At 52.6% G+C, this 22,074-nt stretch overlaps 1 protein-coding gene across 1 annotated transcript in view; it reads left to right on the top strand.

The window, feature by feature from the left end:
* LOC115080555 (LIM homeobox transcription factor 1-beta-like) overlaps positions 1-22,074 on the top strand; it is a 33,745-nt gene that overhangs the window by 9,225 nt on the left and 2,446 nt on the right. The window contains 3 exon segments of the mRNA XM_029584777.1: positions 20,372-20,604; positions 20,883-21,040; positions 21,380-21,457. Of these exon segments, the coding sequence (XP_029440637.1) occupies positions 20,372-20,604; positions 20,883-21,040; positions 21,380-21,457 (469 nt within the window).

Genomic DNA, 22,074 nt, shown 5'->3' with positions numbered 1-22,074 from the left:
CTGTCACCTCTAGGACTGGAGGGAGCAGGGGATGGGGGGCAGGGATACAGAGCCTGTTACCTCTAGGACTGGAGGGAGCAGGGGATGGGAGCAGGGATACAGAGCCTGTCACCTCTAGGACTGGAGGGAGCAGGGGATGGGAGCAGGGATACAGAGCCTGTCACCTCTAGGACTGGAGGGATCAGGGGATGGGAGCAGGGATACAGAGCCTGTCACTTCTAGGACTGGAGGGATCAGGGGATGGGAGCAGGGATACAGAGCCTGTCACCTCTAGGACAGGAGAGATCAGGGGACGGGAGCAGGGATACAGAGCCTGTCACCTCTAGGACTGGAGGGATCAGGGGATGGGAGCAGGGATACAGAGCCTGTCACCTCTAGGACTGGAGGGATCAGGGGATGGGGCAGGAATACAGAGCCTGTCACCTCTAGGACTGGAGGGATCAGGGGATGGGGGCAGGAATACAGAGCCTGTCTCATCTAGGTCTGTCTGGGTTACTTTTAATTTCCCATGTGGATGAAATAATGAAACTTGCTGAAAAAATTAAAACGCCCTATGGCTTGAGCTGTACAATCCTAAGTTTGATTCCTACCCAAAGTATAAGGGTCGTAATCAGGTTCCTGGCAATACTGCACAACCTCAGGGTGGGGGCTGTGAGAAAGTGAGAAACATGCATTCAGTAAGAAAGTGTGCATTGTAGGGGAATGGTGAGGAAGAGTGTGCTGATGCACGGCAGCGGAGAGGAATGATTAACCTGGACCTCAGCTCTCCATAAATCCCTGGGCACCGGCTGAGTGGCCACACCTACCAGGAAGCTCCCAGGGGTCAGGGTAGGTCGTGCGGAAAGTTATCCGAGGGCAGGCCAGCCTACCCCGAGCTTCTTTGATCAGGGCTGGCCGGGACGCGGCAGGACAATCAAGCCCTCCTCATGACAAGATAATTGGCTGCATCCTCCCCTGTCTTCTCCCCTCGCCGCCTTCGCTGCCAGCGCGCAGGGCGATCTCCGCCCTGATGACAAGGTCGTCCCCACTCTGAACCCCAGGGAGGTTACCGGGCCACTGGAGGCTCATCTTTCAGAGATAAGAGGTAATCCTGAAGGTTACCCCGATCCCTCAGCTTCTGAAAGGTGAACGGAAGGAGTCGGTGCTCCTGTTACAAACTGTGGGGGTTTTTTTGGTTTTAGTTTTAAATAGATTCTTGGGTCAGAGATGCTTAATAATGGCCCCCAACATGCAATATCTTCCATTGAAGACCTTTTAGCCAACCCACCTGAGGAGGGATGCAGGAAGCTGATGTATTAAGGAGTTTCTTTACTCCAGGAGTAACTTGTGATGGGCCCAGGTGATTCACAGGGGGATAAAATGACTCACCCTGAGGTCATACACAGAGAGTCAGTGACAGAGCCGGGATTAGAGCTGAAGCACAGGAGGATAAGTGACTCCCCCTGAGGTCACACACAGAGAGTCAGTGACAGAGCCGGGGATTATAACTGAGGCACAGGAGGATAAAGTGACTCCCCCTGAGGTCACACACAGAGAGTCAGTGACAGAGCCGGGGATTAGAGCTGAGGAACAGGGGGATAAATGACTCCCCCTGAGGTCACACAGAGAGAGTCAGTGACAGAGCCGGGGATTAGAGCTGAGGGACAGGGGGATAAAGTGACTCACCCTGAGGTCACACAGGGAGTCAGTGACAGAGCCGGGGATTAGAGCTGAGGCACATGGGGATAAAGTGACTCCCCCTTAGGTCACACACAGAGAGTCAGTGACAGAGCCGGGGATTAGAGCTGAGGGACAGGGGGAGATAAAGTGACTCTCCCTGAGGTCACACAAAGAGTCAGTGACAGAGCTGGGGATTAGAGCTGAGGGACAGGGGAGGATAAAGTGACTCACCCTGAGGTCACACAGAGAGTCAGTGACAGAGCTGGGGATTAGAGCTGAGGGACAGGGGGATAAAGTGACTGGCCTGAGGTTACAGATAGGGAGTTGTCCAGAAGCACCCCCCTCTCCCATTTCTGTGCTGAAAGCCTCACAAACCTTTGAGGGAAACCATCTGGTTCTGGGCTTTTCCTGCGGCGGAGCCAGGGAGAATGAAAGGGCACTGGCAGGGCACAGCGCAGCAGCAGCTGCAGCCGGGTGCGGAGGACGGGCCGCTTGTTGATCTGAAGCTGAAATGTTAAATCCAGAAGACAATGCCGCCCCCTCCCATAAACCTGAGATCTGAGGCTTCTCCAACCTTCCCGTGGTACCTGGCCAGCGAGCATCCGCTGCCTCCTTCTGGCACCTGCCCACAAAGCCCTCTCCCTCCCTTCTCTCTCATCTACATTCGAGAATATAATTTCTTCCTTTATTTGTCTTGTTTTTCACGCATCATCTTTGCTGCAGTCTCTCTCCCCGGGTTCCCTGGTTCTCCCTTCCTACTTTGGATGTCTCGGGGGGCGCGTCCCATCTCCTCAGCCGCGCTCAGGACCGAGCCGCTGATGGCGAACAGCGCAGCAGGCCCCTGGCTTAGCTGCGGGCTGTACTGGGAGGGGGAAAGGCAGGCAGACGGAGCGGCTTCTGGAGGCGCTCGTCTCTTCTGTCTCCGACGGGGTTATTTAAAGCTGTGGGGCTTTTTTTTTTTTTTTCGTACTTGGCTTGGGTTTAAGAATCCACGTGCTCCTTTGAAACTGCGATTTCAGAAGGAGTGCCCGGGTATGCTGGGGGGGGGGGGGAGGTGATTAGGATATGATAAAGTGCTGGGGGGGGCCCAGGCCCTCCAGACGCGGTCGGCCTTTGATGTTTAACTCGTCTGGACAGACTGCCGAGGCGTGGGATGCCCTCCTCACCACTACCTTCCCTCCACCCCTCTTCTGAATCACGGCTCTGCTTCCCCTCCCCCCCACCCAGCCTGGGGTTCCTTTCCCTGCACCCCTACTGACCCTCCTCCATTTCTATAGTACAGTGCTGAGCTACAGGGATAAAGTGACTCACCCTGAGGTTACAGAGAGTCTGTGACAGAGCCGGGGATTAGAGCTGAGGCAACAGGGGGATAAAGTGACTTACCCTGAGATCACACACAGAGAGTCAGGGACAGAGCCGGGGATTAGACCTGAGGCACAGGGGGATAAAGTGACTCACCCTGAGGTCACACACAGAGAGTCAGTGACAGAGCCGGGGATTAGAGCTGAGGCACAGGGGGATAAAGTGACTCCCCCTGAGGTCACACACAGAGAGTCAGTGACAGAGCCGGGGATTAGAGCTGAGGCACAGGGGGATAAAGTGACTCACCCTGAGGTCACACACAGAGAGTCAGTGACAGAGCCGGGGATTAGAGCTGAGGCACAAGGGGATAAAGTGATTCACCCTGAGGTCACACACAGAGAGTCAGCGACAGAGCCGGGGATTAGAGCTGAGGCACAGGGGGATAAAGTGACTCCCCCTGAGGTCACAGACAGAGTCAGTGACAGAGCCGGGGATTAGAGCTGAGGCACAGAGAGTCAGCGTGGCAGACAAGTTGATCATTCAGATTGCAGGAGCTCTCCTGCCTCCTGGCCCCCTAGGATGGGCTTCTCAGGCACTCAGGAGAGGGCTTCATGCCTCTCCGTGGAGGACGCGGGGGAGCGAGCTGTTGAAAGAGGTTGATTCACCGCGTCTGCAAAAAAAACCAGCCCTCATCTAAAAAAAAAAATAATAAAATCCAAGATAAATGGCTCTGGTCATAACTCAGGTCACAGATTAGCCAGCGTTATCTCAGTGCTCGGACCCCCACCCCCCAGCATGAAAACCTGGGGCCTGGACCCCGAGAGGAAGCCGCCGTCCTGGCGCACCTGTAAGGTTTAGGAGCTGCTGCTGCCTAAGATCCCCGCAGGTCCGGTTTAGTTTGATGGGTGCCTGCCTTTCCTGCAGTGCGGCAACAGACGGCGAAGCTCAGGATGAGTTCGGGCAGCCGGGGGGGGGGGGGGGGGGGGGGTGTCACTGAGCGACAGCGCCCTGAGCTTCCCGGTCCACGGTCTCTCTGCAGTGTGGAGCCAGGGCCCCCACAGCCAGGGGGGATTTTAGCCGTGGCCCTGCCCGTGGTGCCGAAATAGCGCAGGATTTCCCGCCGTGGCTGCCATCCACAGCAGGGGCGTGCGACCGAGTCCACAGATTTGTTTTTGTGGGGTGGCCGGGAAGCACCACTTCGGGGTCTTCCAAATGCTCCCCCTCCGGTACGGCAGAAACCTAGGGATCGGCGGGCGCCGTGGAAACCAAATTGGCCACCGTGGCCAAACGACCACAAAAATCTTCCGAGCCGCTGCCTCACAATTCGGCCACCAGCCCCGGATCGCCCAAAGGACCAGCGAGCTTGAGAGGCACCCGGGCCTTCGGAACGGCTGAGCCGGCCACTGGTCTTGATCAGTTGGGCCACGAAAAGAAAAGGGGCCTTCTCCAGTTGCTGGAAAGGGGGGGCCCCAGAAGGACTGCAGAGATGAGTCAGTGGCAGAGGGCACAGGGAGGGCGCAGGCAGCTGCGGAGAGAGTTCTGGGTGACTGAGCCAGGCACACATAGCTTGGCAGGGGATCAGCGCCCCAGAGTTAATGTTTAAACGCTGTGCGAGAAGTTACGGCTTCCCTGATGACAGGGAAGGGAGGTGGTCTCCGGAGAGGAAGCTTGTCTTGCACTAATCAACACTTTCCCCAGCACCCCAGGGCAAATACTTTCCCCCGCCTAAGGCTGACTGCGGGCAGGACGGCGGTGGGAGGTGATGCCGCCAGGAGCTCAGGAGGGCATTGTGTCAACCAGACTTGCCAAGTGAACCGGGCCAGCTTGGGCACGCTCGGCCGATCCTGTGTTTTCTTTAACTCCCTCCGAGACAGGGCAAAATGCAGAGAGCGCAGGGGCTGGAAATACCAGAGGAGACTCCTGAGAAATGCAGAGAGAGCGCAGGGGCTGGAAATACCAGAGGAGACTCCTGAGAAATGCAGAGTGTGCAGGGGCTGGAAATACCAGAGGAGACTCCTGAGAAACGCAGAGAGCGCAGGGGCTGGAAATACCAGAGGAGACTCCTGAGAAATGCAGAGACCGCAGGGGCTGGAAATACCAGAGGAGACTCCTGAGAAATGCAGAGAGCGCAGGGGCTGGAAATACCAGAGGAGACTCCTGAGAAATGCAGAGAGAGCGCAGGGGCTGGAAATACCAGAGGAGACTCCTGAGAAATGCAGAGAGCGCAGGGGCTGGAAATACCAGAGGAGACTCCTGAGAAATGCAGAGAGCGCAGGGGCTGGAAATACCAGAGGAGACTCCTGAGAAACGCAGAGAGCGCAGGGGCTGGAAATACCAGAGGAGACTCCTGAGAAATGCAGAGAGCGCAGGGGCTGGAAATACCAGAGGAGACTCCTGAGAAATGCAGAGAGCACAGGGGCTGGAAATACCAGAGAAGACTCCGGCAAAATGCAGAGAGCACACGGGCTGCAAATACCAGAGGAGACTCCTGAGAAATGCAGAGAGCGCAGGGCCTGCAATTACCAGAGGAGACTCCTGAGAAACGCAGAGAGCGCAGGGGCTGAAAATACCAGAGGAGGCTCCTGAGAAATGCAGAGAGCGCAGGGGCTGGAATACCAGAGGAGACTCCTGAGAAATGCAGAGAGCGCAGGGGCTGGAAATACCAGAGGAGACTCCTGAGAAATGCAGAGAGCGCTGGGGCTGAAAATACTAGAGGAGACTCCTGAGAAATGCAGAGAGCGCAGGGGCTGGAAATACCAGAGGAGACTCCTGTGAAATGCAGAGAGCGCAGGGGCTGGAAATACCAGAGGAGACTCCTGTGAAATGCAGAGAGCGCAGGGGCTGGAAAGACCAGAGGAGACACGGGCAAAATGCAGAGCTGCAGGGGCTGAAAATACCAGAGGAGACTCCTGAGAAATGCAGAGAGCGCAGGGGCTGGAAATACCAGAGGAGACTCTTGCGAAATGCAGAGAGCGCAGGGGCTGGAAATAGCAGAGGAGACTCCTGCGAAATGCAGAGAGCGCAGGGGCTGGAAATAGCAGAGGAGACTCCTGCGAAATGCAGAGAGCGCAGGGGCTGGAAATAGCAGAGGAGACTCCAGCAAAATGCAGAGAGTTGCAGGGGTTATCCCCCGTGAATATAGTTTCACAGCCCAAGCTGGGCGATAGGGAAAAAGCTCTGAGCCTGTCTGTAGGTGACCGCCTGGTGTGCCTGCACGGTAGGACATGAGCAGTCTCGGTCAGGGATCGTCCCTTGCCAGCTGTCACCAGGGCTGACTCTCAGCTGGGGCTTGTAATCACGGCGGTGCTGGGGGACATCAGGGCAAGCTGTCCCTCTGTATGGAGGTCCTTCCTTTCCCATTACTAACTGCATCGGAGGTGGCCTGTCCCTTGGCAGGCACAATTCAGAGGTGTGACCCCAGTCAGGGTGCCCCCTACTCACAGACCACTGCTGTGGCAACAGCCAGTGTTAAATCCAGTGCGGTCCCTCCACCCCAGAAGAAGTCCAGCAGAGACCTCCCCAGCCTGGTTTTCCACAGCACTTAATACAGCTCTGATTAATTGGGGAGAGGAGAGCCAGGAATAAGATCGCAGGAGGGCGGGTCAGGGGCTATCACTGTGGTGAATGTTTTCAGAAGGACCAAAGCATCTCACCTCGTCTTCCACCTCTCCCCTACGTTGCCCCGGGGCGGGGAGAGTAGTGACAGAAGGTGTTAATTGTAAGTGGCTGTATCTTGAGGACCAGGAGGATATTGGATAATGGGTTGGATTGATCAGACAGTGATAAATGGGACGGCCAGCCTGCCCTCAACACCTCCCTGCCAGAAGTATCTTATTTATTTTATTTATTTATTTAACTTCTTTTACTATACCGACACTCAAGACCAGGTCTTATCGTACGGTTACATTAAACATGGGTCTTAAACCAAGACCTGGAACTTCCTGTTCCAGGAAATTTCATTCAAAAAGAAAAATCAAGGAATCGGTATTATTTCCCCCCCCCCCCCCCCCCCCAAAAACAGGGAACTGGGACTCCTTGAAAAACAGAAATAAACCTTTTTTTTTTTTTTTTCTATTAATTATTGCAGAAACCAGAGAGGGAGGGCAGAGAGGCTACATACGCTCCTCCCAGCCATATATTGTTAAAATTCGAGGGCTCTTCTATGCATATCTTTCTCTGATTCTAGATGACCTCCTGAGGTCCCTTACAACTTTGTCATTCCAAGATTCTAGATGAACTTCCAGCCTTATCTCCTTATAATTGTACATCATCTTTCGAGGGTCTCTTCCAGGTCGTATCTTTCTCTGATTCTAGACCTCCTGAGGTCCCTTCAGCCCTATCTTTCTATGACTGGGTGACCTCCTCCGGTCCCTTCCAGCCCTATCTTTCTATGACTGGGTGACCTCCTGAGATCCCTTCCAGCCCTAACTTTCTATGACTGGGTGACCTCCTGAGGTCCCTTTCCAGCCCTATCTTTCTATGACTGGGTGACCTCCTGAGGTCCCTTCCAGCCCTATCTTTCTATGACTGGGTGACCTCCTGAGGTCCCTTTCCAGCCCTATCTTTCTATGACTGGGTGACCTCCTGAAGTCCCTTCCAGACCCATCTTTCTATGACTGGGTGACCTCCTGAGGTCCCTTCCAGCCCTATCTTTCTATGACTGGGTGACCTCCTGAGGTCCCTTTCCAGCCCTATCTTTCTATGACTGGGTGACCTCCTGAGGTCCCTTTCCAGCCCTATCTTTCTATGACTGGGTGACCTCCTGAGGTACCTTCCAGCCCTATCTTTCTATGACTGGGTGACCTCCTGAGGGTCCCTTCCAGACCCATCTTCTATGACTGGGTGACCTCCTGAGGTCCCTTCCAGACCTATCTTTCTATGACTGGGTGACCTCCTGAGGTCCCTTCCAGCCCTATCTTTCTATGACTGGGTGACCTCCTGATGTCCCTCCCAACCGGATCTTTCTATGAGTAAATGACCTTTCAGGTGCCTTCCAGCCCTATTTTTTCTATGACTAGGTGACCTCCTGCGGTCCCTTCCAGACCTTTATTTCTATGACCCTAGATGTGTTTTGATGTTCTTTTCAGCTCCCTTTTTTCTCTGATTCTAGATGACCTTTTAGAGCTCCAAATTCAGAGGTATTTAGCCAGATAACTCACTACTTTTTTGGCCAAATTAATATTTTAGCTAGATATCTTATCTGCATACAATTTAGCTAGATAAAGAACGGACATTCTGAGGAGGAATACCTTAGCTGGATAAGTTATCCGGCTAACTCCAATATTCAGAGTTAGCCGGATAACCTACCCAGCTAAGTCTGGTCGTGCTGTAGAGTTGTCCTAAAGTTAGCCAGATAAAGTTATCTGCTGCCTTTAAGATAGCTGGCTATATTCAGTAGTGCAACTGCACTATTGAATTTATCTCCAAAATTAACTATGGACATCTTGATGTTTCCTTCCCAGTCCTATCGTTCTCATAAGAACATAAGAAATTGCCATGCTGGGTCAGACCAAGGGTCCATCAGGCCCAGCATCCTGTTTCCAACAGAGGCCAAACCAGGCCACAAGAACCTGGCAATTACCCAAACACCTAGAAGATCCCATGCTACTGATGCACTGATGCAATTAATAGCAGTGGCTATTCCCTAAGTAAACTTGATTAATAGCCATTAATGGACTTCTCTTCCAAGAACTTATCCAAACCTTTTTTGAACCCAGCTACACTAACTGCACTAACCACATCCTCTGGCAACAAATTCCAGAGATTTATTGTGCGTTGAGTGAAAAAGAATTTCTCTCCGATTAGTCTTAAATGTGCTACTTGCTAACTTCATGGAATGCCCCCTAGTCCTTCTATTATTCGAAAGTGTAAATAACCGAGTCACATCTATTCGTTCAAGACCTCTCATGATCTTAAAGACCTCTATTATATCCCCCCTCAGCCGTCTCTTCTCCAAGCTGAAAAGCCCTAACCTCTTCAGCCTTTCCTCATAGGGGAGCTGTTCCATTCCCTTTATCATTTGGTTGCCCTTCTTTGTACCTTCTCCATTGCAATTATATCTTTTTGAGATACGGTGACCAGAATTGTACACAGTATTCAAGGTGTGGTCTCACCATGGAGCGATATAGAGGCATTATGACATTTTCCGTTCTATTAACCATTCCCTTCCTAATAATTCCTAACATTCTATTTGCTTTTTTGACTGCTGCAGTACACTGAGCCGATGATTTCAATGTATTATCCACTATGACGCCTAGATCTCTTTCTTGGGTGGTAGCTCCTAATATGGAACCTAACATCGTGTAACTACAGCAAGGATTATTTTTCTCCAGTTTTGGATAACTTCCTGAAGTCCTTTTCAACCCTATTTTTCAATAACTCTAGCTGACCTCCTGAGGTCACTTCCAGGCCTATCTTTCTGGGATTCTAGATATGTGCCTGAAATACCTTCTACTTCCAGCTCTGTCTTTCCATAATTCTAGATGACATCCTGAGGTCCCTTCTAGCTCTATTTTTCTATGACTGTAGAGGACCTCCTGAGATTTCTTCCTGTACTATTTTTCTCTGACTAGAGATTCTCCAGGTCTCTTCCAGCCATTTCTATAATTCTAGAGGTTCTTGAGGTCCATTTGAGCTCTATCTGTCAATGATTCTAGGGTCCTCAAGATTCCTTCCAACTCTATCACTCTGATTTGAGGGATTGACCAGGACGCTTTTAGCCCTATCTTTCTTTGATTCTGGAAGTTTTCAAGGTCCTTTCATGCTCTATCTTTCTAAGATTATAGGGGTCCTCAAGATCCCTTGCAGCCCTTTCTTTCTAGGATTCTAGGGGTTCTCCATGACCCTTTCAGTCCTATCTTTCTTTGATTCTAGGTGTTCTCACCATCCCTTTGAATTCTATCTGACTTTGATGCTAGGGGTTCTCCAGGTTCCTTCCAGCTCTATCTTTCTAGGATTCCAGGTGTTCTCCAGGTTCCTTCCAGCCCTATCTTTCTAGGATTCTAGGTGTTTTCCAGGGCCCTTCCAGCTCTATCTTTCTAGGATTCCAGGGGTTCTTCAGGTTGCTTCCAGCCCTATCTTTCTAGGATTCTAGGTGTTTTCCAGGGCCCTTCCAGCTCTATCTTTCTAGGTTCCTAGGTGTTCTCCAGGGCCCTTCCAGCTCTATCTTTCTAGGATTCTAGGTGTTCTCCAGGTCCCTTCCAGCTCTATCTTTCTAGGATTCCAGGGGTTCTTCAGGTTGCTTCCAGCCCTATCTTTCTAGGATTCTAGGTGTTTTCCAGGGCCCTTCCAGCTCTATCTTTCTAGGTTCCTAGGTGTTCTCCAGGGCCCTTCCAGCTCTATCTTTCTAGGATTCTAGGTGTTTTCCAGGGCCCTTCCAGCTCTATCTTTCTAGGTTCCTAGGTGTTCTCCAGGGCCCTTCCAGCTCTATCTTTCTAGGATTCTAGGTGTTCTCCAGGTCCCTTCCAGCTCTATCTTTCTAGGATTCCAGGGGTTCTTCAGGTTGCTTCCAGCCCTATCTTTCTAGGATTCTAGGTGTTCTCCAGGGCCCTTCCAGCTCTATCTTTCTAGGATTCTAGTGGTTCTTCAGGTTGCTTTCAGCCCTATCTTTCTATGACTCTCAGGGTTCTCCTGGTACCTTCCAACTCTCTCTCTTTCTATGGATTCTAAGGATCCTTAGGATTCCTTCTAGTCCTATTTTCTAAGATTCTAGGGGGTCCTTGAGGTTCCTTCCAGCCCCATCTCATCATGATTCCACAATTCTCTGGCGACATGAAGGCAGCAGCCAAGGTGGGGCTCTTTGTAGAGATTAATGTCGGTAATTATCCGGGGCAATGATGGTGTCAGGTCTGGCTCATACCACGCCCATCTCAGAGCAGAGCCAGGAAATTGAACATTAGCCATTCCCTAATCACGGCAAAATGAGGTAAATATGCAAATGTCTCCTGCAGCAGTTTTAATAATCCAGCCCCGTGGCATGATCCGTTATCCGCTCCCTCTTTTATTAACGTTGACGGAGGAACGGATGTGTTTCAGCTCATTACGAATTAGCATTTTTTGTATAATTAAATGGCATTTACGTTGATCTATCTGAATGTCCTTTTCTAAGCTTTTTTAAAAAATTAAAAAAAAAATGTTATTTTCCATATTAAGTCCTCTTCACTCTTGTTTCTGCGGCACGAGGAGGTATAGCAGAGCACAGGTCTCTTGCCCCTCATCCCCCCCGGATAACATGGCCACGTGCTAACCAATCACTGTGCTCCACTCACACTCAGTGACCTTCCCAAACTTAAACGAGTGATGTGCCTTACCCTTCAGAGCACCCAGGGGTTGGAGGAGGATTGTAGGTGGTGCGTGCCCTGCTGCGCAGCCTTTGGACGAAGGCATGTCATCTAATCCCCGGCTGTGCCCCAAGATTCCGCGTGACTTCGGGTGGGGGTCACCTTATCTCCCTGAGCCTCAGCTCTAATCCCCGGCGCTGTCACTGGCTCTCTGTGTGTGACCTCAGGGAGAGTCACTTTATCTCCCTGAGCCTCAGCTCTAATCCCCGGCGCTGTCACTGGCTCTCTGTGTATGTGACTTCGGGAAGTGTCTTACTCCCTCTCCCAGCCATGCTTTGGTTCTAATCCCCGGCTCTGCCTGAAATCTGATATGTGACATTGGGGCAAGTCGCTTTGCCCCCCTGTGCCTCAGTTCTAGTCCCCGGATCTGTCACTGACTCTCTGTGTGTGGCTTCAGGAAGCCTCTTACTCCCAGCCACGTCTGGGTTCTAATCCCCGCCTCTGCCTCTGCCTTTTCCCTGCCCTGGATTCTCTGTGAACGACCTTGGTTTGCTCTGTGTGTTAAGTCCAGCGGCGAGCCCGGGCCTTAGGGTCGCCCCCTGTTCCCCTCTCCTGTAAGCTGACTCTGGATGAGACCCCCACCCCAGCACTCCCCCATCTCCTATTCTCAATCAATATTGCTTTCTGTCTCCCATCTAATCTTTATATTCTCCGTCTCCAAAGTAAAATTTAATGAAATAATTGTAATGAATGTTTAATGATCTGCTGCCCGGCTCTCATTATTAACTCTGCAGCCCTCCCTCCCACCTGTTTTCTCTCACCGCACCCCTCTTCCCATGCTTTCCCCCTCTAGCCCCTGTTCTTCCCCCCCCCCCCCTCTCTCCCCCCCCTTCTCTTATCACTTTCCCTCCTGCCTTCTCCTCCGCTCTCCCATCCCTTTTCCCCTCACTTTCTCTCTCTCTCCTGCCTGCTTTCCTCCGTCTCCCGTCCCCCCCCCCCCCCAGACAACCTCTGCATTCAAACAGGCAGACAGGATATGAGAAACTCCTTAACCGGATATTGAAGTGGGGATAGCATCGGCATGGGTAATATCACCCCTAGCTACCAGATAACGGAGCTCTTCTCCGGCGGCAGCAGAATACTAATCTAACCCACGCACCCAGGCATCTAATAAAAGCCACACAAGATCCATCTGCGCTGATTAGCTCAGGGGGAAAGAGGCGCACAGCGGGGGAGACAGTGTCTGGGCCAGGCTCCAACGGGCCGCTCTTTGCCGAGCTGGAAAGCTCTTCGGGGCAGGGACCGTCCATTGTATTCATGATGTAGGTGTTGGTGGAGGGCGACAGAACCTGCCATCCCTTCCGCTGGGGCGAGGCTGCGGGAGTCTGCTCGGGGGGGGGGGGGCCCTCGTCGCTAGGGACAGGGGCCGGCACAGAGCAGTCGGGCCCCGCTGCGCGCGTGATCTTGTCCGCCCACATGGCTGCCGCCGGAGCAGGTGGGGAATGGATGGGGTAGCGCCAGTGCATCCCCAAAGAGAGTCACAGAGTAAAGACACACACAAACACAATTGCATACACACACACACCAGGAGACACAGAACAGGTACACACGCACACATACAGGGGTCACAGAGCAGGGGCACATCTACATACAGATACACACACAAACACACACACCAGGAGACACAGAACAGGTACACACACACACATACAGGGGTCACAGAGCATGGGCACATCTACATACAGATACACACACACTCTGGGAGTCACAGGAGCAGGGAATACCTGCATGCAGATATGTACACGCTCACTGGGAGTCACAAAGTAGACATACATCTGCACACACACACACATACACACAGAGCAGACACACCTACATATGTGCACGCACACATGCACTGAGAGTCACAGAGCAGACACACATACTCACACACACAGAGCAGACACATATCTACGTACATGCACGCGCACACGCACTGGGAGTCACAGAGCAGACACACATATGCACACACAGAGCAGACACACACCTACGTACGTGCATACACACACACACTGGGAGTCACAGAGCAGGTGAATACCTGCATGCACATATGTACACGCTCACTGGGAGTCACAAAGTAGACATACATCTACACATACACACAGAGCAGACACACACCTACATACGTGCACGCGCACACGCACAGGGAGTCACAGAGCAGACACACATATGCACACACACACATACACACAGAGCAGACACACCTACATATGTGCACGCGCACACGCACAGGGAGTCACAGAGCAGACACACATATGCACACACACACATACACACAGAGCAGACACACCTACATATGTGCACGCGCACACGCACTGGGAGTCACAGAGCTGAGACACACATTATATTGTCCTGTAACACACCCTGCTATTAATTAAGCTGATATTAATTAAGCTGACTTAGAAAATAGCCACTGCTATTACTAGTAACGGTAACATGGACTAGACTTAGTTTTTGGGTACTTGCCAGGTTCTTATGGCCTGGATTGGCCACTGTTGGAAACAGGATGCTGGGCTTGCTGGACCCTTGATCTGACCCAGCATGGCATGTTCTTATGTTCTTAAATAACATGTTTATTTATTTATTTATTTATTTAAGGGTTTTTATATACCGCAGTACGTAAAAAATACATCACCGCGGTTTACATTTAACAATAACTTAGCAACAGGCTTTACATTGACATTATTAATAGGTATTAAATAAACTAAATTCCATAACAGTTTTGACGGAAAACAGGCTGAACAGACTGTAGACCATCCAATAAAGTATAACATACAATTAAAATATTGATGTAACTATTAAACCTTAACAAACCAACACAAAAACTAAATAGTATCTAAAACAATACCGGTTCTGAGTGTGGATACAATTTCTATATTGTATCCACACTCTATATTCTATATTGTATGTTCTATATTGTATGTTGTATGTTCTATATTGTATGTTGCGTTTCACACAGGCGCGCGAGCGCACAGCCGGGTCTCATCAGGGGCTAGATACAGCGGCTGCCGGTGCCCCTCCGCCTCCTCTTTCTGTCTCAGCGCTCGGGCGTCGGCCCTGCGGATTCTGGGAGAATTTAATAAAGTAGACGGTTCTGCAAAATGTAATAACGGCGTTCATCAGATTAAAGCTGGGGGTAGCTTTGTACTGTAATATCAGCGCTGAGGGGGGAGGGAGGGGGGTTAACCCTCCGAGGGGGCTCCTCTCACTCCTGTGGCTTTAATATTTATCATTCCCGCAGGCTTGGTGAAAGGTTTCAGGGGGCCGAGGGGGGGGGGGGGGGCAGGTTTGGAAAACAGACAGGAAGGGGGGCCCTGGGGGTCACGGCCCTTGACTCCTTTTTTAAAATTAAGATGGGGGTGTGGGCAGGAAGAAGGCAGATAACTTGGTAGTGAATGAAAGGGAATTGATTCCCACAAGGTTATTGCAACAAAGAGACCTGTTTGGGTTGGGATCAGAGGAGACCTGCCTCCTGCTCAGGGCTGAGATCCTGTGCTCTGTATAAAGGAGACCTGCCTCCTGCTCAGAGCTGGGATCCTGAGCTCTGTATAAAGGAGACCTGCATCCTGCTCAGAGCTGGGATCCTGAGCTCTGTATAAAGGAGACCTGCATCCTGCTCAGAGCTGAGATCCTGTGCTCTGTATAAAGGAGACCTGCCTCCTGCTCAGAGCTGGGATCCTGAGCTCTGTATAAAGGAGACCTGCATCCTGCTCAGAGCTGGGATCCTGAGCTCTGTATAAAGGAGACCTGCATCCTGCTCAGAGCTGAGATCCTGTGCTCTGTATAAAGGAGACCTGCCTCCTGCTCAGAGCTGGGATCCTGTGCTCTGTATAAAGGAGAACTGCCTCCTGCTCAGAGCTGAGATCCTGTGCTCTGTATAAAGGAGACCTGCCTCCTGCTCAGAGCTGAGATCCTGAGCTCTGTATAAAGGAGACCTGCCTCCTGCTCAGGGCTGAGATCCTGTGCTCTGTATAAAGGAGACATGCCTCCTGCTCAGGGCTGAGATCCTGTGCTGTGTATAAAGGAGACCTGCCTCCTGCTCAGAGCTGGGATCCTGTGCTGTGTATAAAGGAGACCTGCCTCCTGCTCAGGGCTGAGATCCTGAGCTCTGTATAAAGGAGACCTGCCTCCTGCTCAGAGCTGGGATCCTGTGCTGTGTATAAAGGAGACCTGCCTCCTGCTCAGGGCTGAGATCCTGAGCTCTGTATAAAGGAGACCTGCCTCCTGCTCAGAGCTGGGATCCTGTGCTCTGAATAAAGGAGACCTGCCTCCTGCTCAGGGCTGGGATCCTGTGCTCTGTATAAAGGAGACCTGCCTCCTGCTCAGAGCTGAGATCCTGTGCTCTGTATAAAGGAGACCTGCCTCCTGCTCAGAGCTGGGATCCTGTGCTGTGTATAAAGGAGACCTGCCTCCTGCTCAGGGCTGAGATCCTGAGCTCTGTATAAAGGAGACCTGCCTCCTGCTCAGAGCTGAGATCCTGTGCTCTGTATAAAGGAGACCTGCCTCCTGCTCAGGGTTGAGATCCTGAGCTCTGTATAAAGGAGACCTGCCTCCTGCTCAGAGCTGGGATCCTGTGCTCTGTATAAAGGAGACCTGCCTCCTGCTCAGGGCTGAGATCCTGTGCTCTGTATAAAGGAGACCTGCCTCCTGCTCAGGGCTGAGATCCTGTGCTCTGTATAAAGGAGACCTGCCTCCTGCTCAGAGCTGGGATCCTGTGCTCTGTATAAAGGAGACCTGCCTCCTGCTCAGGGCTGAGATCCTGTGCTCTGTATAAAGGAGACCTGCCTCCTGTTCAGGGCTGAGATCCTGTGCTCTGAATAAAGGAGACCTGCCTCCTGCTCAGAGCTGAGATCCTGTGCTCTGTATAAGGGAGACCTGCCTGCTGCTCAGGGCTGGGATCCTGTGCTCTGTGTAAAGGAGACCTGCCTCCTGCTCAGAGCTGAGATCCTGTGCTCTGTATAAAGGAGACCTGCCTCCTGCTCAGAGCTGGGATCCTGTGCTCTGTATAAAGGAGACCTGCCTCCTGCTCAGAGCTGGGATCCTGTGCTCTGTATAAAGGAGACCTGTCTCCTGCTCAGAGCTGGGATCCTGTGCTCTGTATAAAGGAGACCTGCCTCCTGCTCAGAGCTGGGATCCTGTGCTCTGTATAAAGGAGACCTGCCTCCTGTTCAGGGCTGAGATCCTGTGCTCTGAATAAAGGAGACCTGCCTCCTGCTCAGAGCTGGGATCCTGTGCTCTGTATAAAGGAGACCTGCCTTCTGCTCAGGATACAGAGAGAAAGCAGGAGCTGAAAATACCAGAGGAGACTCCTGAGAAATGTAGAGAGCGCAGGGGCTTAAAATACCAGAGGAGACTCCTGAGAAATGCAGAGAGCACAGGGGCTGGAAATAGGAGTCTCCTTTGGTATTTCCAGCCCCTGCGCTCTCTGTATTTTCAGGAGTCTCCTCTGGTATTTCCAGCCCCTGCGCTCTCTGCATTTCTCACGAGTCTCCTCTGGTATTTTCAGCCCCTGCGCTCTCTCTGCATTTCTCAGGAGTCTCCTCTGGTATTTTCAGCCCCTGCGCTCTCTGCGTTTCTCAGGAGTCTCCTCTGGTATTTCAGCCCCTGCGCTCTCTCTGCATTTCTCAGGAGTCTCCTCTGGTATTTTCAGCCCCTGCGCTCTCTCTGCATTTCTCAGGAGTCTCCTCTGGTATTTTCAGCCCCTGCGCACTCTGCATTTCTCAGGAGTCTCCTCTGGTATTTACAGCCCCTGCGCTCTCTGCATGTCTCAGGAGTCTCCGCTGGTATTTCCAGCCCCTGCGCTCTCTGCATTTCTCAGGAGTCTCCTCTGGTATTTCCAGCCCCTGCGCTCTCTGCATTTCTCAGGAGTCTCCTCTGGTATTTCCAGCCCCTGCGCTCTCTGCGTTTCTCAGGAGTCTCCTCTGGTATTTTCAGCCCCTGCGCTCTCTGCGTTTCTCAGGAGTCTCCTCTGGTATTTTCAGCCCCTGCGCTCTCTGCGTTTCTCAGGAGTCTCCTCTGGTATTTTCAGCCCCTGCGCTCTCTGCGTTTCTCAGGAGTCTCCTCTGGTATTTCCAGCCCCTGCGCTCTCTGCGTTTCTCAGGAGTCTCCTCTGGTATTTTCAGGCCCTGCGCTCTCTGCGTTTCTCAGGAGTCTCCTCTGGTATTTCCAGCCCCTGCACTCTCTGCGTTTCTCAGGAGTCTCCTCTGGTATTTTCAGCCCCTGCGTTCTCTGCGTTTCTCAGGAGTCTCCTCTAGTACTTCCAGCAGAGAGCGCAGGGGGCTGGAGTACCAAAGGTAAAGCAATATGAACTTTCAGCTCCACAATGCGTGGAAGGAACCCCCCTTGGCCAGTGGGTCTCCTGTTACTACAGCAACATAAACAATATTACCGTGACTTAACCAGATTGTGGCGATATTAAAAACTACCTCTTTAGGAATTCCTGATGGCGGATGGGGATGGGGGTGTCTCAGAATTTTAATTTCATGTAATGGGAGCTGACATTCTGTTTATGAGATGCCGGCCACACGTTGTCTTCGATTAGCACCGAGCTGCAAGGGTTGGAGGCAGTGCTGACGCTCAGGGCCTGTAATTGAGTTGTGATTCAGGAACAGGAGACAAACAAATCAGATAACACAAACACACGCACATACACACAGCCCCTTCCCCTCCAGGACATGTGCAAGTCCAGGAATAGTGCAGACACACACACATGGGCTCTCACACTCACATGCCTTCGTGCACACACACACACACACACACGGGCTCTCACACTTACATACTCTCTCACACACACACGCCTTCGCGCGCGCACACACACACAAACACACAGGCTCTCACACTCACATGCCCTCTCACACACACACACACACATGGGCTCTCACACTCACATGCCTTCGCGCACACACACACACACACACACACAGGCTCTCACACTCACATGCCCTCTCACACACACATGCCTTCGCACACACACACACATGGGCTCTTACACTCACATAGGCTCTCACGCGCATATGCCCTCTCATACACACGGGCTCTCACACGCCCACACAGACACACACAGGCTCTCACACTCATATGACCTCTCATACACACACACACAGGCTCTCAAATGCTCTCACACACACACACACGGGTTCTCATGCCCACATGCCCTCTCACACACACACACACATGGGCTCTCACGCTCATATGCTCTCTTATACACACACACGGGCTCTCACACTCACATGCCCATACACACACACACACACACACACACATGGGCTCTCATGCTCATATGCCCACACAGACATGGGCTCTCACGCTCATATGCCCTCTCATACACACACACTGTGCCCCACCCAGGACAGATTAAAGGACAAGCAGCATAGGTACACACAGACAGACAGACACACAAGATCAGAGCCCTGGAAAGTCAGGTCTGGTTTTGGTCTGACTGATGGGGGGGCAGTGCTTTCCAGGGAAAACACCGCTTCTGATTAGGCCAGGGAGAGGGCATCCCCCAGATAATCCCCCCCCCCCCCCCGCCCCGTTTGTCCATAGGATTAACCCTGCCTTATCCCTCCAGCCCTTACCACCCCTAGCCTGCTGATGGCATTTGAACAAGATCCTAATTTATCCCTGTTTAATTAGTTTCCCCACTCAAGTGCCTTAGTTAAACTGCTAAGCGCCTGCGGCCCCCTTAGCCCACCCCCATTTGTCCTGGATCTTAAATGAGTTGGTCAGAAACATCTGCTCCAAACCTGGTTCCTTTTCACATGGTGTATTGTTTCTGGGGAGGGGGGGGGGGGTCCGTATTTAAGAATATTGTTTATTTATCCGATAAGCACACACAGTGAGATTTCAAGGGGGTCCTTAGTAACACCGGGAAGGCTGGGAGGAATCTTCTGGGGGTAACCCGTCTGGGAAAAACCGTGCCCCCATCCATTGCCCCCCTCCTCTCCCGCCAATGTGTCCGTCCGTCTGACTGTGCTCTCTGATTCCGCCCCCCCCCCCCCCCCAGCTTTCTGAAGGTGGTCAGAGCAGCTGGCTGAGAACCAGGGGAACTAGGGTTCAGATCCCACTGCTCCCACCAACACGCCTTGTGGCCTCGGGCAAGGCACTTTTTAATCTCCCATCACCTCAGCTTACCCACTTGGAGTTTAAGCTCTTCAGGGCCGGGACTTATTGTGCCTGAATTCAAATACTGTAAGCCAGTGTTTCCCAACCCTCTCCTGGAGGCACACCTAACCAGTCAGGTTTTCAGAATATCCATAATGAATATGCATGAGAGAGATTTGCATACATTGGAGACCCAGGGTATGCAAATCAATCTCATGCATATTTATTGCGGCAATCCTGAAAACCTGACCGGCTAGGTGTGCCTCCAGGAGAGGGTTGGGAAACACTGCTGTAAGCCACACTGAGCCTCATTTGGAAAGGTGAGCTAATATATATATATATATATATCCCCAGTGTTTATTATGAAAGCTTCCCTCTCTGAGCCACTGAGGTTTCCGCGGAGGGGCACTGGATGACGGGGGTCAGGATGCGTTCTCTTTATGGCGGATGCCGGCAGATAATCCGCCACGTTATGGTGAGGACACATTCGGATCGGAGGATCAAGAACTGGTTGGGATTCGGGCCGACGTCCAAACGGGCCCCTAAGGCACGCAGGGCTGGGCCAGCCCTGGCTTTTACCCCTGCCACCACGGGCAGGTCACTTTACCCCACCGCCCCCCCACACTCACCCAAACTGTAAGCTCTCCGGGGAAGGGACTCGGTACCCGATTTGTTGTACATAGATGGCAAAATATTATCGTCTTTCCATTTAAAGCTCACGCCTTTTGCGTTGGCAGCTCAAACCGAGTTTATATCCGGAAGGAATTGCGTGGTGGTGGGGAGAGGGGCAGAGTGAAACCCAGGACAGGCCCAGCCTGTGCCCCTCATGACCCACAGCCAATCAGCTCACACGTACAGGCTGTGCAAATTCGGTGCTCGAGGGCTACAAACGAGGTATCCAAACTGTGCACCCCCCTCTCCCCGCTCTTTGGACCTAGGGTACCGGGTCCTCACAAATATTTCTCTCCCCCCCCCCCTCCTCTATCCAGGCTCTTCGCCACCAAGTGCAGCAGCTGCCAGCAGGCCATCGCCCCCTCGGAGCTCATCATGAGGGTGCTGGGCCACGTCTACCACGTCGCCTGCTTCCGCTGCTGCGCCTGCGAGCGTCGGCTGCAGCGGGGGGACGAGTTCGTGCTGAAGGAGGGCCAGCTGCTCTGCCGCGGCGACTACGAGAAGGAGAGGGAGATGCTGAGCGCCGTCAGCCCTGCCCCCACCGAGTCCGGTAGGGAGAGATCCGGGAGGGCGGTGGGCAGGGAGTGTGGGGACGTCTCATGAAGTCAGAACCTGCCCGAAATCCTTCTCTCGCACAAAAAAAAAAAAAGCAGGTTCTGGAAACGTCGGGTTGGGGGGGGGCTCGCTCGCCATGCGGTGATGTTTCACGGGATTCACGGGGGAGGTTTCTTATCCTCCTAAGATGACTTTACGGAAGGAGGGGGGGGGGGGAAACATTCGCTTGACGTCGCGTCGGCGCCGTTGACGCCATTGGGGTTTCCCTTTCAGTGAAGAGCGAAGATGAAGACGGAAGCCGCTCCCAGGGCAAAGGCGGCGAGGACGGCAAGGAGCACAGGAGGTCCAAACGCCCGCGCACCATCCTCACCACGCAGCAGCGCCGAGCCTTCAAGGCCTCTTTCGAGGTATCGTCCAAGCCCTGCCGGAAGGTACGGTGACCGCAGAATACGCCAACCCTGCTCGGGAGGGCGAGGCGGGCGGGAAGGTTAAGCTCCGTGTAGAAGACGAAGCTGGTGGCAGTCGGAGGGTTCTTATCCCACTGCTGACACCAATTTGCTCCCGCACGCCCCTTGTCACCATTCCGCCACCCTACCCCGCCCGAGCTATACAGTGTCCTCCACACAGAGCGGAAACACCTGGCCCGAGCTCCCCTTCGCCGCTCACGGAGAGCTAAGGCTCTGAAGCACAGGGAAGGGTGCACATGCTGACTGGGGTCTGCCTCTCTATTCTCCTCTCCTTCTTCCACCCCCCCCCCCCCCCCCCCCCAGGTGAGAGAGACACTGGCAGCGGAAACGGGCCTCACCGTGCGTGTGGTGCAAGTCTGGTTCCAGAATCAGAGAGCCAAGGTAAGGGGGGCGCAAGAGTAAAGGGAGACAGCCCTAACCCTCCCCAGCATCCTCTGGTACAAGGGGTGCGGGTGAACCTCCAGAAGCTCTGCCGACTGTGGAGAGAAACGGCAGGCTTATTCAGATGTAGGCGCTGGATCACACAGTCACGTTATCACTCACACGCACCCACTCACGTACATACAGACCATCGGATGCATCACGGGCAAAGGACGTCACAGCACCTGCAGAAAATTCCTTCCTGATAGGCTTCACTTGCGAGCAGATCTTAGACTTAAAGCTGCCCAAAATTCCCTCTACCTACCCTCTCCCTCCCACCATTCAGACGTCACATTGACACACGCAAAAGCAGGATTACAGCACAGACAGCTGAAGAGCAGATCTTCATCAGAGCCCCGTGCAGGCGTCACACTGATACACATAAAGAATGAATACAGCACAGACAGCTGAAGAGCAGATCTTCATCAGAGCCCCGTGCAGGCGTCACACTGATACACGCAAAAGCAGGATTACAGCACAGACAGCTGGAGAGCAGATCTTCATCAGAGCCCCATGCAGGCGTCACACTGATACACATAAAGAATGAATACAGCACAGACAGCTGAAGAGCAGATCTT

Source organism: Rhinatrema bivittatum, chromosome 19 (assembly GCF_901001135.1).
Source record: "Rhinatrema bivittatum chromosome 19, aRhiBiv1.1, whole genome shotgun sequence".
Lineage (NCBI taxonomy): Eukaryota > Metazoa > Chordata > Amphibia > Gymnophiona > Rhinatrematidae > Rhinatrema > Rhinatrema bivittatum.
Note: the sequence above shows the minus strand (reverse complement) of the source record. Positions and strands in the feature narration are given on the sequence as shown.